The sequence below is a fragment of the Leopardus geoffroyi genome, chromosome A1, assembly GCF_018350155.1.
Source record: "Leopardus geoffroyi isolate Oge1 chromosome A1, O.geoffroyi_Oge1_pat1.0, whole genome shotgun sequence".
Taxonomy (NCBI): domain Eukaryota; kingdom Metazoa; phylum Chordata; class Mammalia; order Carnivora; family Felidae; genus Leopardus; species Leopardus geoffroyi.
This window is the reverse complement of record NC_059326.1, coordinates 175,661,620-175,679,233: the sequence shown is the minus strand read 5'-3', so window position 1 is coordinate 175,679,233 and position 17,614 is coordinate 175,661,620. Positions and strand designations below refer to the sequence as shown.

At 39.1% G+C, this 17,614-nt stretch overlaps 1 protein-coding gene across 4 annotated transcripts in view; it reads left to right on the top strand.

Moving 5' to 3' along the window:
* CPEB4 (cytoplasmic polyadenylation element binding protein 4) overlaps positions 1 to 17,614 on the top strand; it is a 66,296-nt gene that overhangs the window by 43,441 nt on the left and 5,241 nt on the right. For 2 of the 4 annotated variants that reach the window (XM_045500997.1, XM_045501002.1), the window contains 6 exons: positions 6,689 to 6,712; positions 8,436 to 8,609; positions 11,762 to 11,851; positions 12,240 to 12,358; positions 14,240 to 14,354; positions 15,715 to 15,896. In XM_045500997.1, coding sequence (XP_045356953.1) covers positions 6,689 to 6,712; positions 8,436 to 8,609; positions 11,762 to 11,851; positions 12,240 to 12,358; positions 14,240 to 14,354; positions 15,715 to 15,896 — 704 coding nt within the window. The remainder of the gene's footprint in view (positions 1 to 6,688; positions 6,713 to 8,435; positions 8,610 to 11,761; positions 11,852 to 12,239; positions 12,359 to 14,239; positions 14,355 to 15,714; positions 15,897 to 17,614) is intronic. The other 2 variants (XM_045501007.1, XM_045500999.1) reach the window with 1 other exon arrangement.

Genomic DNA, 17,614 nt, shown 5'->3' with positions numbered 1-17,614 from the left:
AGACAACATGAAACTTACTGTATTCATTTTGAATTACAGTCCCTTCCTGTCTTATGTCCTTGCAGTCTTTTCTGAACACTGAAGATAACAGCCTAGTTGATTGTGCTGCTATATATTCATTATTAAGTTTAAGACTTTAAGGAACTATAGGAGCTTTCCTTCCCTGCCCACCATAAATCATCTGTTCATGTTTTAAAACCTTTATAAAAGTGGTTATGTAGCTATTCGACTTTGTGTAACCTGCAGTGTTTCAGAGTTTTTTTTCTTCCAAGCCACTGTTGAGTGGAAAGACATTTCTCTTTTGTTCGGATAAAAATGTGTAAGAATTGTTTACTCTTTCTCCCACGAACCTCTGAATTTCGACTCTGATTTTTATCGTACAATTTGGTTTGAAATTTTCAAGCAATCTCCCAAGTTTTTTTTTTGGAAAAAAGTAGGCTTTAAATCCTCAATAAATAAAAAGAAAAAAAGATTCAGAGTGGTCTACCAGCTTCAGCAGTTTATATTGAGTTTATATTGGAGTAGTGTTGGGATTTGCATGTACAGAGATAAAAAGGGCTTACTCATCTGGTAGATCAAATTACTTTTTTCCCCCTTGGCCATGCTCAATCATCAGTTTTCATACTATGCAGTGACCTTCATATACCACTCATGACTTTTAAAAGACACTGCAAGTATAATTCAACAGATAATAATTGATAACTGTGCTAAGAATGTTGTAGTGCACATTCTGGGGAATTATTCAATTTATTGCCGTTATCAGTTGTAGAGATTTTTTTTTTTAAGGGACATTCACAGGGGAAATCCTTGGGTTTTAAGTGTATAAAACCCCCAAACTTCGTAGCTACTTTCTGGATGCTGTATTCATTTGCTAGAGCCGCCTTAACAAGTACCGTAGACTGGTGGTTTAAACAGACATTTTTTTCCTCGGAAGAAATAAACTCCAGCTTCCAGTCTTGGAGGCTAGAAGTTCAAGATCAAAGTGCCAGGAGGGTTGATTTCTTCTGAGGCCTCTCTCCTTGGCTAGATGGCTGTCTTCTCTCTGTGTTCACATGATTTTGCCTCTGTGCATGAATGGTGTCCTAATTTCTTCTTATAAGGACATCAGTCATTTTGGATTCGGGCCTACCTCAATGACCTCATTTAACCTTAAGTACCTCTGTAAAGATCCTGTTGTCAAATATAGTCCCATTCTGAGGTCGTGGAGGTTAGGACTTTAGCATAGGAATTTTGAGAAGGGGACACAATTCATCCCAGAACAGATACCTTTTCCAAATAAGTTTTATGTAATAGGAATATAGTTAGAACATCCATTTCATGGTTATGAAAAGCAAGCCTGAAACTGACTCAGTTTCTCAGCCAAGTCAGAAAGGAGCTTGGCTTTCTGACTGTCCTCAGGTTCCTCAGATTCCTTGGTGTAGCTTTGAGACAGGCATCAGATTAAAAGATTAGTTTTCCCTTTACCCATCTTGAGAATTTATTTTGCCTGAGAAGACTAACATACAACTACCACCACCTCTGTATAAAAGTATTCGTGCTTGGTACTTTTTTTTTTTTAAATGCGTATTTATTTATTTTTGAGAGAGAAAGAGAGTTCAGGCAAGGCTGAGAGCGCAGAGCCTGATGACGGGGCTTGAACTCCTGAACTGTGAGGTCATGACTTGAGCTGAAGTCAGCCGCTTAACCGACTGAGCCACCCAGGCGCCCCTGAGCTTGGCACTTTTTTTTTCCCAACCTCCCATTCCGCTGCTTCAGCCCATAGGATTAACTGCTTCAAAAATAGAATACTTCTGGCAGGGAAAGTTATAGAATAACAGCGAAATATATTAGGTTTTAACAGATTCATGTATGTATTTCCTTTTCTCTGTGGATGTCTTTTACTTGGAAGCATCCATTAAAATATTTGTTTGTCCCAGATAGGAGATTCGTAAGAGATCTTTTAAAGGTTAGCATAGAACAACAACTCTTAATTATAGTTCTTTGGAATGAGAGGAGGAAGATTGTTTGCTTAAGGGCTGCAGGGCGGTGGGGTGGGGCGGGGGGGGGGGGTGGCGACATACACAGAAATCTATGAAAAGAGAGAGGGTATAATTTACCCAGGAGAAAAGTAGATTATAGTCACTTACTGAAAATGTATATAATATGGTTCTAGTTGCTAGAATAAGGAGCATGTTGAAAGATGCCTTCCTGAAAAAGATAATATGAAAACATTGTAAACTCTAAAGTGCTCTGCGGTTGTTAGCCTTAGAATAGTAATGAAAAGCCGAGAGTAATTATTGAAGACCAACCTCAGAATATAGACACATGAGTTTACTTTTGTGGAGGGAGAAAATTACTATTTACTGAACATCTGACTATGTGGTCATGATATATACATAGGGTATCTTTTGTTATTCTCTAATCAGCTCTCCATTTTTATAAAAAAACTGAGGGTTGGGGCTATAGAGAAACTAGAGTCACATTCTCTGCCCTTCTCTAAAATAGTCTTCACACATAATATATTTGTCTCATCTTATCAGTATCTGTGAATATCATACCAACAAGTTAGCATAAACACAAGCCAACGTGACATAGGAGATTCTAACTGTGAAACGTATATTTAAAATTTGTGACAATGCGTCCATTACATTAGGGGTAGATTTATAAAATGATTTAAAATGCTTCTTTGCCTCTTTGTTGAATTGCAGGCCCCAGTCTTTATGATGATTGCCTGCTTTTTGGTTTTACCATCTTCATTCTTTTAGCTTCCAGCCTTTGATTTATATCTTTTTAAATGACTACTAATTTGACTAATTCCCCTACATACTTTTTTTTTTTAGTCCTATTGGAAAAATCTGTTGTTCGATAACATCTCTTATTCTGAGCCCTCTCCCCTTGTTTCTCCAAATAGAATTGCTATCTGTTTTCTCAGCTTGGGGGCAGTGAGAGTTGTAGACCAAAGGCCTGAGGTAGGCCAGAGTTGCCGGAGTGTGATCAGTCTTTCATTGCCTCCTAAAACGTAGTAATCGCTTATCCCTCATGGCCTAAAGCCTCTTCTTTACAAAGTTGCTTTTCTTTAATATATCATTTGTTTGTTTTTAATGTCAGTACCAAGAAGAAAACCAAAAACGATCTGTGAGCGAGTATGGTAATGTAGTTGATTAATGTAAATAATACAGAAAAGGATAAAACAAGAAGTGAAATCCTTCTTTCTTTCCCCATGCCAGTTTTTCTCCCTGAAGGTTCTTGTGGTTTTTAGAAAAAAGATTTATGCAAATTCCCGCATACCTATTTGTATTTTCTTTATTTTTTAAATTTACACGTTATGAACCGTAGAGTACACACATAGGAAACTCATGGAAACTCTCTGAGAGAGCTTTAGATACCAGCACATGAATATTTGCCACTCTTAAAATGGCTACATGCTAGGTATTTACTTCTTAAGATTGTTTCACTGTTATGGATACTTGCTTCTTTTTGACAAGAAATGAGAAACGTTTGACAAATGAGAAACAATGAGAAAAAGATACTTTATAAGAAACAAATAATATTTTCATTTTTATAATGATCTATAGAGAAAAGATCTGAAAAGTCTATCTCTACCTTCTTTGCAAATCTAGCATCCCAGAGTACTGGAATGTTACTAGAGGGAATTTAATGATGAATGTAGGGCATTTGTAAGCAATCCTGTGGAGACATTTTGGAGAGAAAGTATTTATCAATAGATCTAATAACAGCATGCATCTAGAAATCATAAAAATTGATAGCTATGGGGCCCCTGGGTTGTTCAGTCAGTTAAGCATCCGACTTTGGCTCTTCAGGATCTCGCGGTTCATGAGTTTGAGCCCCGGGTCGGGCTCTGTGCTGACAGCTCAGAGCCTGGAGCCTGCTTGGGATTCTGTGTCTCCCTCTCTCTCTGCCCCATCCCCACTCATGCTCTGTCTCTCTCTCTGTCTTAAAAATAAATAAAACATTAAAAAATAATTTATAGCTACAATGTTTCCAGTCCATTTAGAGCATTCTTGAATCATGTTAATACTGAACATGAAATTATTGAGGACTTTATAAGTGAAAACTAAGAAATTATAATAAAAGTAGGTAAACATATAAATGGTAGTCATTTTAAATCGTATGGGAACTAGAAGATTTGTGTGTAATAATAGCATGCATTTTACAAATATCTTTAACAGTGTACCCTTTGAAAATTAAAGGAAGAATCTGGGCAGAGTTTATTTCAGCCAACATAGCTAGAATTTTCCAAAGTGTAGATTTCTTTATACATATTTAAGTGATTTTTTTTTTTTTTTTTTTTTTACCCACCCCTTCCTTGGATGTTTGAGAAACATGAAATAATATGTAACATTTGATGATCATGAGATTTCAAATCTGACATTTTCCTCAATAAAGTGGTGCAGACCTGTGTTTCAAGTATTCCATCATCATAATCTTAAGCCAAGTATAATTTGAAATAGTTGGGAAAAAGATGCTTATTACATCTTTCCTATGTAGGATGAAGCGGCACCATTTACTACTCTGTTAATATCTGGGTTCTGGTTACATAGGTGTATTCACGTTATGGAAAATTCATTGGACTCTGTACTTAATGATCTGTGTACTTTATTTTGTCATGTCAAAACCTGCGTTAAAAATAATGTATAATTAACAGCGGAATAATAAGTGGAAATAAACATTCTTCTCTGTTCTAGAATATCATTGTTTTTATCTTTTGGTACTAATTTATATTAATTTCCCTACCTCATTTGACAGTTTTTGTGGTTGTAAGCGTTGTGTGCCTATCCCTTATTTTTCTCAGTGTGGGAAAGCATTTCTGAATAGTTTTCAGAATTTAACCATGAATTCTTGTGTATTGACCAGCTTTATTTTGTGGTATAAGATCAAAGTTTGGAAGTATACATCTAAAGATTTTTGAGATTTTATTTTTGCCTTTAATCTATAGCATTTACTGTTCCTGAAACTGTATTTATTTTTGATGAGTGGAAGCTATGAGAGCTTTATGTTAATTTTATAGCTTTTAAAAGTCTACTCTTTTGAAATATTTGTTTTCTTAGAAATCTGAGTAGCATCAGTCAACTTTTTAAGTTTGACGGAACCGAGATTTTCAAATCATTCGTTTTCCCAAACTCCCTTGTCATTGAGGTAGTTATAGGACTAGAATGTTCTTAAACAAGCACCTGTTTTTATATCTTTGCCTTTGCAACCTATGTCAAGTTAACTGAGAAAATACCTCCCCTCACCCCAAATTTAAGACCTACCAAAGTGAAAACCTAGTTGAGGGAGATTTTATGTGGTTTTAATCCATTTGCTCAAGTATTTTGGTGAAATCCAATGTTACCTACTAGTGGGAGAACATGTATTTTGTATGAGACAGTCTCACTTTGGAAAATACCCACACAGTGCTTCGAAGTTACAACTCCCTTATAACTGAATTAAACATCTTAAGCATTTATTTAGTGGGCTAAGAACTAAAACCCCGACCAGTTTGTATAATGACTTCTTCAAGGTACGACTCCACCTTCTAACTCAAAAATCGACCCCGACTTCCTGTTTGAACACTCCTCTGCAGCCAGGTCCCCACTCGTCCCATGTCCTTCTGTTCTAGGCACCTTTTCCTGACCATGACAGCGCTCCCATTTGCTGCATTGCTAGGCCTGCAGTGCCCTTCCTCTGTTTGTTCCTTAAGGCCTCACATGCCATCCCATCTCCTGCTCCAGTGCCACACCCCCTCTCCCTGACTCTTTAATCGGAGCCAGTTGCTTTCCTCCTCTGTTTCTGTTGCACCTAACACATAACTGCCACTGCAGTGGGCATGCTGTATTACCATTATTTGCTTATGCGGCTGTCTGGCATTCAAGTTTGCTAGTTCTGTGTAGTCAGGGCCGTGTGCTTTGTCTGTAGTGCCCAGCCAGATCAGGCATTCAAGCGATGTTTGTTGAATTGGTTTCAGGTGTTTGGGCAAGCCGGGCTTTTAAGTGCCAGTTGGTTTCAGGGGAGCCATTTTCTCAAAAGCTTCTCGATTGAAAGTTTGTACTGCCCTTTTCCTGATATTCAAGGAAATACGTATCAGTATATTGTATACTTCTCTTAGCCGTAACTACTTGGCAACGAAATGCCAGACCTTTTACTTTTCAGCGTTTGGGACATGGTGGGAAATTTGACAAGGGACAAGAAACTTCCTTTGGCTAAAAGGAAGTTTATAAATTGCCTAAAGATTTCATTTGTTACGATTTTCTTTATGAGGGATTAATCAAGCCATCGTGTAAAATTGCTATTTATCCTGGAGTGGTGAAAAAGTCTTGAATTAAATATTGACATATTTGCTGAATTGCTAGTTAGCAGGGAATCCTGGGACAATGTAAGATCAGTATGGTAGGAGTCGGTTTAGATCGTGTTACATGTTACCTAGTTTGGATCCTGGGTGACAGTTATAGCCAAAAACTTCTCTTACCACAAGTAAAATTCAATACAGCTTTACAGTGTTCTCGAAGAGCTTAAAAACAAGTCAGAAGGGTGTATTACATTGACCTCTCACCATCCAAATTCCTTGTTTTTGAGACATTTGCTAGGAAATGCGGAGCATAGCCAACTTTTTTCAGTTTCAAAAGCTGGTAGTTGAAATCACAGTTGATTATTTTGACAATGTTTGAAAGGTTGTTTTTGTTTTTTGTTTTTTTTCTCATTTGACATGCAGCAAGGACATATGGGCGAAGGAGAGGTAACATTATTGTTTCTAACTTTTGAATGTACCAGTTGTATTTGGAGAGGACCCAAGTTCACTCAATTTCCAACCCTTGTGGGGAAGGGGGGGCGGGGGAACGCACCGTAGCTTTGATCCGTACATTATGTGTCATAGTCAACATTATAGACTTTCTAATTTGAAGGAGTCAGCATGGTAGGATTTGGATTTGAATCAATAATGTCCCCGAATTATAAACTCAGCTTCTTTATATCAGAAGATTTATTTTGCTTTCTTCCTTGCTGAAAGGAATTTCTTAGGAGAAGAAACTTAAGGGTCGTTAAAAAGGAAAATATGGGGTGACTAGTCTCAAAATACCTGATCATATTGGAAGCTCTGTTATACTTGATTGAATACCTTATGTCTACTTTTCTCTACTAATTTCAGCATAATACTGAATGAGATTAGCTACACAAATGACAAATCCTATACATTTCCAACACTGGAGGAAAAAACTCGAGAAACTTTAGAGAATTTAAAAGAACGATTTCCTAGAGGTACCTGAATAAACCTTATTTTTGACGCCTGTGATAGCTTTGCCTTTTTACAAGCAAGGTGGATAGTCAGATAGCTCAACTCTAAAATGGAAGTGACTTTTAAAGACCATATGGAAATAACCTCCAAAGTCATTTTTTATCTTCATTACATAGCCCTTGAGCTATAGTTTTATGGGATAAATTCATAGCGAGTACACTGTTATTATTTGCGTTCAGTCAGGAAGGTCGAGAGGAAGGCAAGTGTGGCAACAAAGGGACATCGGGATGTTTCAGTGGAGGAAGAGCACTGACAGCTACATTTCTGTAGGATCTGTGAACAAACTCCTCAGGTAGTACCTGCAAGGAAATTGGCAGCCTGGAAAGTCCCAAAACAGCGCTCGAGAGATTCTACAGTTATTTGTAGCTCTGTGTTTTCGCTTATGATTTGCAACGTTCATATTTTGCGGTCAAGTACACAGGGGAATAATGTGAACCGCTTGGGCGTCTCTGGTCTCTTCCGCTTATATTTTCTGTATCATAGGATTTTCAAACCGCACACATAATGCCTAGTTTTTAGAATTAGCTGGCACCGGTGGCAACTGGTCCTTACTCAAACTGAAAAAAAATAGATCGTTAGCATGCCTAAGAATCTCAAATTCTGTAAGACTAGACAGTGAGGTTGGAGAGCAGCATTAAATGGGTTTCGATTAGAACCCACTCAGGTAAACTAAGGTGAGTGCTCACTTTAAGAATGGACTTGTGCATTTTAAGGACAGTCTTAGAGGAGGTCGTGCAGGCTACGTCATTCTGTGTTTTTGAAAAATTCAAGGGATCTAGCATCTGCTAGTCAAACTTAATACTTGGTATACATGTCTAGGTTGCCCGTGACCATGGGGCCCTGCCAAGGCAGTGCTGTCTACTGCCAGCTGCTTCCAAAAGAGAGTGCTCCCTCCTACTATACTTCTAGTTCACCTCCCTGAAGTTTCTGGATCCCGGGGGCTAGTTGAGCAGTCTTCTGTTTAACCGTGTGCTTTTCTCTCTGACTCCATTGAGACTTGAAAGCGATGGGAATTCAAGAGCCTATCTAAGCGATTTGTTATCTAGTGAGAAAAATAAAAGCAGCAGTTTTGTTGAATCTGCCCTTTTCCTGGTTTCTTGGGTAAGGTAATCGGTGGCAAGGAACATTTGCTGTTAGCGTTTTCTTTTTTTCCTGCTTTCTATTCCAGGTCAGTCTTCACTGTTTCCAATGGAAGATGGATTCTTGGATGATGGCCGCGGGGATCAACCTCTTCATAGTGGCCTGGGTTCACCTCACTGCTTCACTCACCAGAATGGAGAGAGAGTGGAACGATACTCTCGCAAGGTGTTCGTGGGCGGATTACCTCCTGACATCGATGAAGGTATATTTACAAAGAACAGGTTAACTGCACGGTGCCTCCTGTGGCACATAGTAGGTAACTCATAGATGGTGGTGGCTGTTATTATACTAACAATCTTATCTGACGCCAGGTATTCCGTTTTGATCTGCATGATTCTTTTGTTCTATCTCTCTATCCTGGCAAGTGAGAGTAGTTTACGGAGAAAGGGGAACAGGACTTTGGCAACCAGCTGAAGCAAGTGATTGTGCTAGATGAAAAAGAGTAAACATTGGAAAACCGGCTCAAGGAGTCTGTTGTGGGCAAACAGTGCTTGCTGCGTTTTCGTCCGTGCGGGCTGCCTTGGCCAAATTCCACTATGTGTTTTCCTATTTGTTTCCTACCTTTTATGAGTGCCCCATAAATGTGGTTAATTGAACATTTAAAATCTTAGATTAAGTGTGAACTTTTGGAAAATAAAGCCTGAAGGAGGACCACAAGAAAGGGAATCTTCAGAGTTTTATCATTCAAGGAGTATTTTTTCACTTGTCAAATATTTACAGGCTTTTAAAATGCCATGCACTGTTCTTAGGCTTGTTTATAGCATAACCAAGATAGAAAGTCCTTGTTTGCATAGAGTTTCAGTTCTAGTGGAGAAAGGCAGATAAAATAGTGTGCAACCATGTAAGAAAGTATCAGAGAGTAAGTGTTGAAAAGAAAATAGTGTGATACTGTGCTATTTTGTGATACGGTGATATCTTCTTAGATTCGGTGGTTAAGGAAATCCTCTTTAGGGAAGTGATATTTGAGCTGAGACCTGAATTAGGAGCCAGCTATGCAGAGATTTAGAGGACTAATTGTCCAGTAATATTTTATTCCTCTGTGGGTCTAAATGACCTAGCAAAGACCCAAGGTGCAGACCATAGAGCAACCACATATCCTTGGTGGTGGCGGTGGCGTTGTTGTTCGTCCTAATCTGTTTTGGTTTCCCGAATTGGAAATGGAAATAAACCAATTAATGTTACGGAGAATAGTTTTCTCTAAAAATCTGTAAAGTCTAATAATAAGGTTTAATGGCTTCCCAATAGGCTGAGATTAAATGTATTGAGTCACTTCATTTTCCTGAAGATGATCAATCTTTTGGAAGGTTGAGACAAAAAGATTTCAAAAAGCCAAAGACTGAGATAAACACAGTTCTCTTTTGTTTCGTTTGTTTTGTTTAATCTATGAAGCTGTGTTGGGATTTCAGGTGAGACTGAATCAGTCTCCATCCTGTCCTCAGAGGGCACAGCTTTCCAAGGTGTTCGTCTTGGGCTCACCACGTGGTCACAAAATTGGCCTCTCTAAGTAAGCTCCAAAGTGCAGCCTTCTCTTTTCTCTGCCTGGAATCCTCATTTTCCCTAGTACCGTAGATTCTAGGTGGTTTTTTGTTTTGTTTTGTGTTTTAACCTTTTAAAGTCTTTATAGCCCAGATGGTGTTTAATGAGTGAATTACATGCTTACATACAAAAAGAGAGAGACGACTGAATTTAACTGACCTTGCCTGGGATAAACTCCTTCCTGGCCTAGATAGTCTGTATTTTTTTTGGAAAATTACTGAACCATCTTAAATGTGCAGTTTCTAAAACTCTTAGAAGCACAGGTAAATATAACTAACCTGGCAAAGGAGATGGTTTAAACTGAGCCAAATTAATGGGAATTATGGTAGTCATCTTGCATTATCCTTAAGACCAAGCATGTTGATAAGTTATTTCTATAACATGAAATATGCGGTCCTGGAGAATATTGTGCTATGTGGAATGGTACCTCAACAATTATAGGGTTTCTGGGGAAATAGGGTTAGAAGCAGCTAATTTCGAACCTATTGAACTTTGTACCCAAAGTTCATTAGGAAGCACCATCAAAAAGGAAAGTAATGTCCGGAGATAACTTGGACAATGTAGGCAAGTAGGTCAGCATGGTTGGAGGTTACCTCAAGGAATACTGAAAATGCACAAAACCACTAGAGCAGAAACGCTGGCTTGCAAGCTTGGAGGCAGTGCAGATGTAACTGGACCTCAGCACCCGAGAAGGTGCAAACACTCCAGAGAAAAGAGCCCTGCAAGGTTGAGAGTATACCTCTCCAGCGAGAGAGCCCTGGTCGCTGTGCTCATTTGTAATTTTCTTACAAGAGAGAGGGAGGGCTCCTGCCAGCATATCCGACAAGCTAGGGGCTTTTTCTTTTCCTGAGGAAGGCTATAGTTCTCCTCCCTCTATGCTAGCTCACCGTGCCCAGGAAAAATCACTTGTGAGCCAGTAAAACTTCTAGGTTATACTGATTTCCTTCCTCTGTTTACCAGTCTCTCTTACGTGAGCTGAATGGTACTGCCGAAACGGGCATCAAGAGGAGAGCAGACTGTACTGTTTCACAATCTGGAGGAGAGAAAAACCGTTCTACCAGCTTGGAATTTGAGCACATCTCCCATCTCTTCTTTTCCTCTGACCTGCTCTCCTCCTGGGTCTTATCTATACACGCTTACCTACTGTTTCCAGAACTTCTTTGGAAATTTATTTTCTTATAGTCTACTCAGGAGTCTGTCTGGTCATGAGGAAATGGTACGGGCTGAGAGTCATCCTACAGAATGAATGGCCTCTATCCTTTTAAGACTGTCAAAGCTATAAAAGATAGCAAAGAATGAGAAGCTGTTCCAAGACTGGAGAATACTGATACCCTAGGGACAGGACATCTAAATATATCACGTGTCCTGGATAGGATTCTGGATCAGAAAGGGAAAAGGAGATACTACTGGGATAGTTCGAAATTTGGGTGGAGTCTTTGAATTGGGTAGTAATAGTGTAGGAATATCGATTTCCTGATTGGGAGGGTCACATGGTGGTAGATGGGGAGATGGCCTTATTTTGAGCAGGTGCCAGCGGTTGTATTTTGGGGTTATAGAGCGCAATGTCAGAAAAAAAATGATAAGTAAGTAGGTAGGTAGGTAGGTAGATAGGTTGATTTCATGCATACATACAGGTAGAAAGAAGGGCAAGAAATGTGTAAAATACTAACATTTGGGGAATCTAGATGAAGGAGGTGTAGGAGTTCTTTGTACTGTTCTTGTAAAGAGTAGATTTGAAATTTTTTTCTAAACTACTTCCCCAAAATGATTATAAAAATATTTAAATTTACTGTTTTGTTTTGCTTTGTTGTTCTTTAGATGAGATCACAGCTAGTTTTCGTCGCTTTGGCCCTTTGATTGTGGATTGGCCTCATAAAGCAGAGAGCAAATCCTATTTTCCTCCTAAAGGTAATTCTCCAAATTTAATATACACGTACAGTGTATCCTTACATTGTTTAATGTTTAGCCTTTTCATAAATGTTCATCTTTGCTATAAAATTTTCCATTGTTAAACTTATATTTTCCCAAATACATCTTTAAAATTTCTACCTAGTGTGTACTTTCTATTCAAATTTAATTTTACTCCAAAATACGTTTCAAGATATCAAACTGAACTTTAATGTTGATACTATCAGACTTCAGGTAGGAATATTTAAGTTTATTAATTTTTTTTTTTTTTTTTTTTTTTTTACTCTTTCTCTCTTCCTTAGTTTCAGTTTATACTCCCTTTCTGTTGAAGAATTATATTAAAAAAAAAGAAGGGAAACAAATAAGCCTCTTTTCCCCTTTTTATCAGGCTATGCATTCCTGCTTTTTCAAGATGAAAGCTCTGTTCAGGCTCTGATTGATGCATGTATTGAAGAAGATGGAAAACTCTACCTGTGTGTGTCCAGTCCCACTATCAAAGATAAGCCAGTGAGTGTTGTCTAACATGAAAATAGCTTCTTGTTTTTGCCTCCATCTCTGCTTGGTTTGAAAACCCACAGACATCTTGATGTGTTTGTTAGTGGATAAGTTTGTAAGTAGAATGTTGTTGCTGTCAACCTCCTAACATTGACATTCTGTATTACTCGTGCACATTCTTTTGACATTGAATTTTTTGGTTAATTAAAATATTGGTAAATCCTTACCATTGAAAGACTTTACTTGATAATACGTTTGATAAAGTAGCTGAATTTCCTCTGAGTAATAGAACTCAAAAATCACAAATACGTATTTGTCTATCTCCTTCTTCTCTTTGCTCAAAATTTTACCCAATAAATGTCCTTAACTTTTTGCACAAGGTATTCTCCCAAAGTAAAATGAATTACGTATATAGAGAAAGGTACATGGCTTTTTTTTTTTTCCGTTTTAATTTTTTTTTAACGTTTATTTACTTTTGAGAGACAGAGAGAGTCAGAGCACAAGCAGGGGAGGGGCAGAGAGAGAGGAAACACAGAATCTGAAGCAGGCTCCAGGCTCTGAGCTGTCAGCACAGAGCCCGACGTGGGGCTCAAACTCAACAAACTGTGAGATCACGACCTGAGCCGAAGTCGGATGCTTAACCGACTGAGCCACCCAGGCGCCCCTGGTTTTTTCTTTTTGAAAAAAAAATTTTTTTTATCAAAAAATTTGGTCTTTAAGAATAGTAGCAACTGTCCTGTTTTGACAAATCTGGCAAATCAACAACTGATTATCACTCAGGTTGATCTAGTAATGGGGTGAAGTTCAGAATGGAGGTGCCTGTGGGTTCATACTGCTCAAGCAGTAATTAGTGGAGCTTCCCTCGGGGTTGTCTAGGTCAGGAACACTCTTCCCAGAGTTCCCGTGGCCTAGACTCTTTATACTTGTTTATGTTCCCCCATAGTCTTCACAGTATTTGAATTTGGACCTCTGGCCTAGGACTTTGTTGATGGGCATATTGGGAATACCCCACTATGAACCTACCCATAGCCTTTGGTATGGGCATTTGTAACAATAAATAAATGCAAACAGTTAGGATGAGGTACATGATTCTTGGTTGGCTGAAGCAGTGGACCCATTGCTATGTGCAAATATTAATGTTTTTACTTTGAAATGCTTTTTGAAATAATGCAACAGGTTTGTTAGTATTAGGAATAGTTTGCATTTGTAGGATTGGGCACACAATCATAGTTTACTTATTAGCACTGTATTTTTTTTTTTAATTTTTTTTTCTTTTTAATGTTATTTCTTTTTGACAGAGAGAGAGAGAGAGACAGAGCATGAGCAGGGGAGGGGCAGAGAGAGAGAGGGAGACACGGAATCCGAAGCAGGCTCCAGGCTCTGAGCTGTCAGCACAGAGCCCGACGCGGGGTTCAAACTCACAGATCGTGAGATCATGACCTGAGCCGAAGTCAGACGCTCAACCGATTGAGCCACCCAGGCGCCCCATTAGCACTGTAGTCTGATTAACCTCAAATACCATGCTAACTTACATTATGTAGATTTGGGGGGATCGGGTGGGATGGAAGCCCAAATAATGTGAAAAACAGCTAATTACTGATAATTGAAGTATTAGTGATTTAGTTTATAATAGGTAATGAAACTGAACTTTCCATCTTGGTTCACTTGGTTCACTTAACATTGGTTCACTTAAAAAAATCACTTGGTTTACTCTTAAAAATGTAATGAAGGGTTGGGCTATGCTGTTTGTAAGTCTTCTAATTTTACAGCCTTATTGATCTATAATGATGTGGATTATTGTTGCTCTTCAAATACTCTGCAGTAATTTTAAACTTATTTCTCCATAAATTGTCAGCGTTAAGAATGAGACATTTTGGTTTGTCTGTTCCCTAGGTGCAGATTCGGCCTTGGAATCTTAGTGACAGTGACTTTGTGATGGATGGTTCCCAGCCTCTTGATCCACGAAAAACTATATTTGTTGGTGGTGTTCCTCGACCATTACGAGCTGGTATGATTAAACAAACAAAAGTACCCCCTTTATTCTTTAGCATAAGAAATAACCTTATAAAGTTTTTGTTTTGTTTTTTTTTAATGTTTATTTATTTTTGAGAGAGTGAGAGTGAGCATGCATGCGAGGGTGGGGCAGAGAGAAAGGGAGACAGAATCCCAAGCAGGCTCCACGTGGTCAGCACAGAGCCTGATGCAGGGCTCTAACTCGTGAATGGTGAGATCATGACCTGAGCTGAAATTAGACATCGGCCGCTCAACTCACTGAGCCACTCAGGCACTCCCCTTATAAAGGTGTCTTAGGAAAAATTCTCCGTAAACATTTGAGTTAATGTCCAAGAGAATTCTAGAATCAAAGTATCTGGCTTTGAATCCGTGTGCCCTGCTCCCAGTTAATAGTTGAGTGACGTTGGACAAATTATTTTCTCTAATTTTCAATGTCCTCATCAGTCCAGAGGAGTAGGAAGTGTATCTGCTTCGTCTAGAGTTTTGATAGTTTTGAGGATTGAGTGTGATGAGCAGGGCCAAGGGCTCTGTGTGGTGTTAGTGAGCATCACTCTTGTCGTCATCTGGAAGAGCCCTTCAAGGGTAGACTAGATGTCGAGATGTCGAGGGTTTGTTTCCCAAGCCCCCAGTTGCCCACCAGCTTTTATTGATCTCTGAAACATGGGAGGGTTTTCAGCAGTGCATCATGTCTTTAAGAGTAGGACCTACAGGAGAAATTTCGTCCCCGACCTCAAGTAATTTGAGGTTTAGTAGTATAAATGAGATAAGATAAAAATGAACGAGAATGCAGTTTCAAAATTTGAACATCTCATGGAGAACACCATACGTTCATTATTTCAAGCTTTTATATAAAAAATTGGTGGAAAACTAGACTGTAGGGAAAGGTAACAAGGCTTTGATGGAGATATTCTAGAATGACCTTCATACAATCAATTTGCTAGCGTTCACCTGATTATTTATATTAAGCAATACATTATTACTTGTAAAGCCATGGTGGCAACATGGTAGAGAGCGGACAGACCAAGATGACCGGCCCAGCACTATCACTTAACCATCTGTGACCTTGGACAGATTGAACGTCCACTCGGTGTCTCAATTTCCCCAGGAAATCACTACCTACTTCCTAGGGTTGTTGTGAAGATTAAAAGAGACCGTACGTGTAAAAAAAAAAAAAAAAAAAAAAAAAAAAAAACCCAGCAGAGCCCCTGCCCTTATTTAAAAGATTAAAGATTGATTTAATAATTATCATAAGGACGTGAGCTCAGAATACATATGAACTGCTTTTGATGAAACCTTTGGTGAGTGAGATGGGTTTTCCTGATTTCAAATGCCGTCTTTGTTCCTTTCTTACTTAGTGGAGCTTGCCATGATAATGGATCGTCTGTATGGAGGTGTGTGCTATGCGGGGATTGATACCGACCCTGAGCTGAAATACCCTAAAGGAGCTGGGCGAGTCGCATTCTCTAATCAACAGAGTTACATAGCTGCTATCAGTGCCCGCTTTGTTCAGCTGCAGCATGGAGAGATAGATAAACGGGTAAGTCCTAGATTACATTCTGGAAAGTTCTGGAAATGGCCCTCTCGGTGTGTCATTACCAAGATTGGAATGGGGGAATTTTAATATGGCAATAAAATTGGCAGCTGACAGTTATGCCTGTAGGACCAGTTAGGTGTATATTCTTTAATGCATCCAAGGGTTCCTATGAATTTTTTCTGTCTCTTAGTTTCTTGAGTAGCCTAATCAGAGCCCTGCATCAATTTACTGTGGTTGATTTAATCTCCTAAGCTATCACCTCCGTCCATTCACTTATTCAGTTAGTCATTCAGTAAATATCATTATATCAAGTACAAACATCAATGCCCTTGAGATCCCCTGACCTTTTTTTTTTAATCCCGAGACATCATGACTATCTCGTAAGCCCTATTTTCCAGTGTGCTATGTAACAAATGACTGAATAAATTCACTTGTAGGACTGCATTAGAAATATTTTATTGAAACAGATTAAGTGAAAGAAATCATAATCTTTTTATTTTTAGTGTATTCTACCACCTGAAATTAGGCAGTAATTAGCATTATCTTCAGTACTTTAAATTCCTCTTTGTTGGTTTGTCTTCTGAGTTACAAAGCTGGAGAAAACCTCGGAGAGAGCGCTCTCCTCTGTTTTCTAAGCTACTGTATTCGAAGCTCTGTGCTCCGTTATCCGTCTTATTTCTTTGCATTCACAGATTTATTTCTTAGTTTTGTGTTTCGTGCATTCACCAAATGTTTTAGCACCTAGGACAAGTAGTTGATGTTCTTCTCGGGAACATCTCCTGAGGAGTTGATGTTCTGATAGATATAACTGTATCTTATACTGACACTGCTCAAAGTGTGGCCTGTGAGCTGACTGCCAGAAGCAAATGGTTACTAGCTTGTGGGGAGATAGGAGTTTACACCATTACACCAGAATGTGAATCAGCTACATTAGGAAGCGTGGTGGTGATTAGTTCAGCTGACTTGGGGTTTTTTGGGGTTTTTTTTCGCCCCCTAGAAAGACCCTCCTGATGAAAGAAGCAGTGTGTTGATTTCGATTCTGGTGTTAGCTCCTTATTTCATGGGAGACTGGCACTTTCATTAGGACTGACTTAGATATCAACACTCTGAGGCGTTGTGCTCCAAAAAGCCCTTCCTGATTGATTGTGTCGTGCTGTTCTCAATTCATTATGTAGAAACTATCAAGGCGATGGTGGTTGACACTTACTGCTTATGTTTCATTTCATGTATACGCTGCTACAGTGTCGGTATGAAATACAAGGTTATAGTGGCTGTCATGCTGTGACTGTATGAAAAGAAAGGTCTAGATTCTAACATAAACACGGAGGGAGAGGGCAAGACACGTTGCAGTGTAAGTGAACAAGCCCACATGCTTTTAGTTCACTGAAAAAATAGCTACGTCTGACCAAGCAGTGTCTCCTGTCTCGCCGCTTCATCCCAGCAAAGGTGTCAGAGGTGTAAGGTTGGTCATTGGAAATGCACACTTCATTTGTATTCCTCTGCAATCAAGCCCTTTGACCAAGCGTTCTTGCGGCTCCATAGATGTCACGGAGTGGCCTCGGGGCCAGAAGGCTAATGCTCTGGTTTGTCTGCTCTTCCCGTCTTCCTGTCACTCGTCTTCTTTTGTTCATGGCTAACCTTTGTCAGGATTCCTTGTCACAACTGCATGGCACCGGTGGTAGTGATGGCCTGGCATAAGGGAATTTTAACCCTGAGTCTCT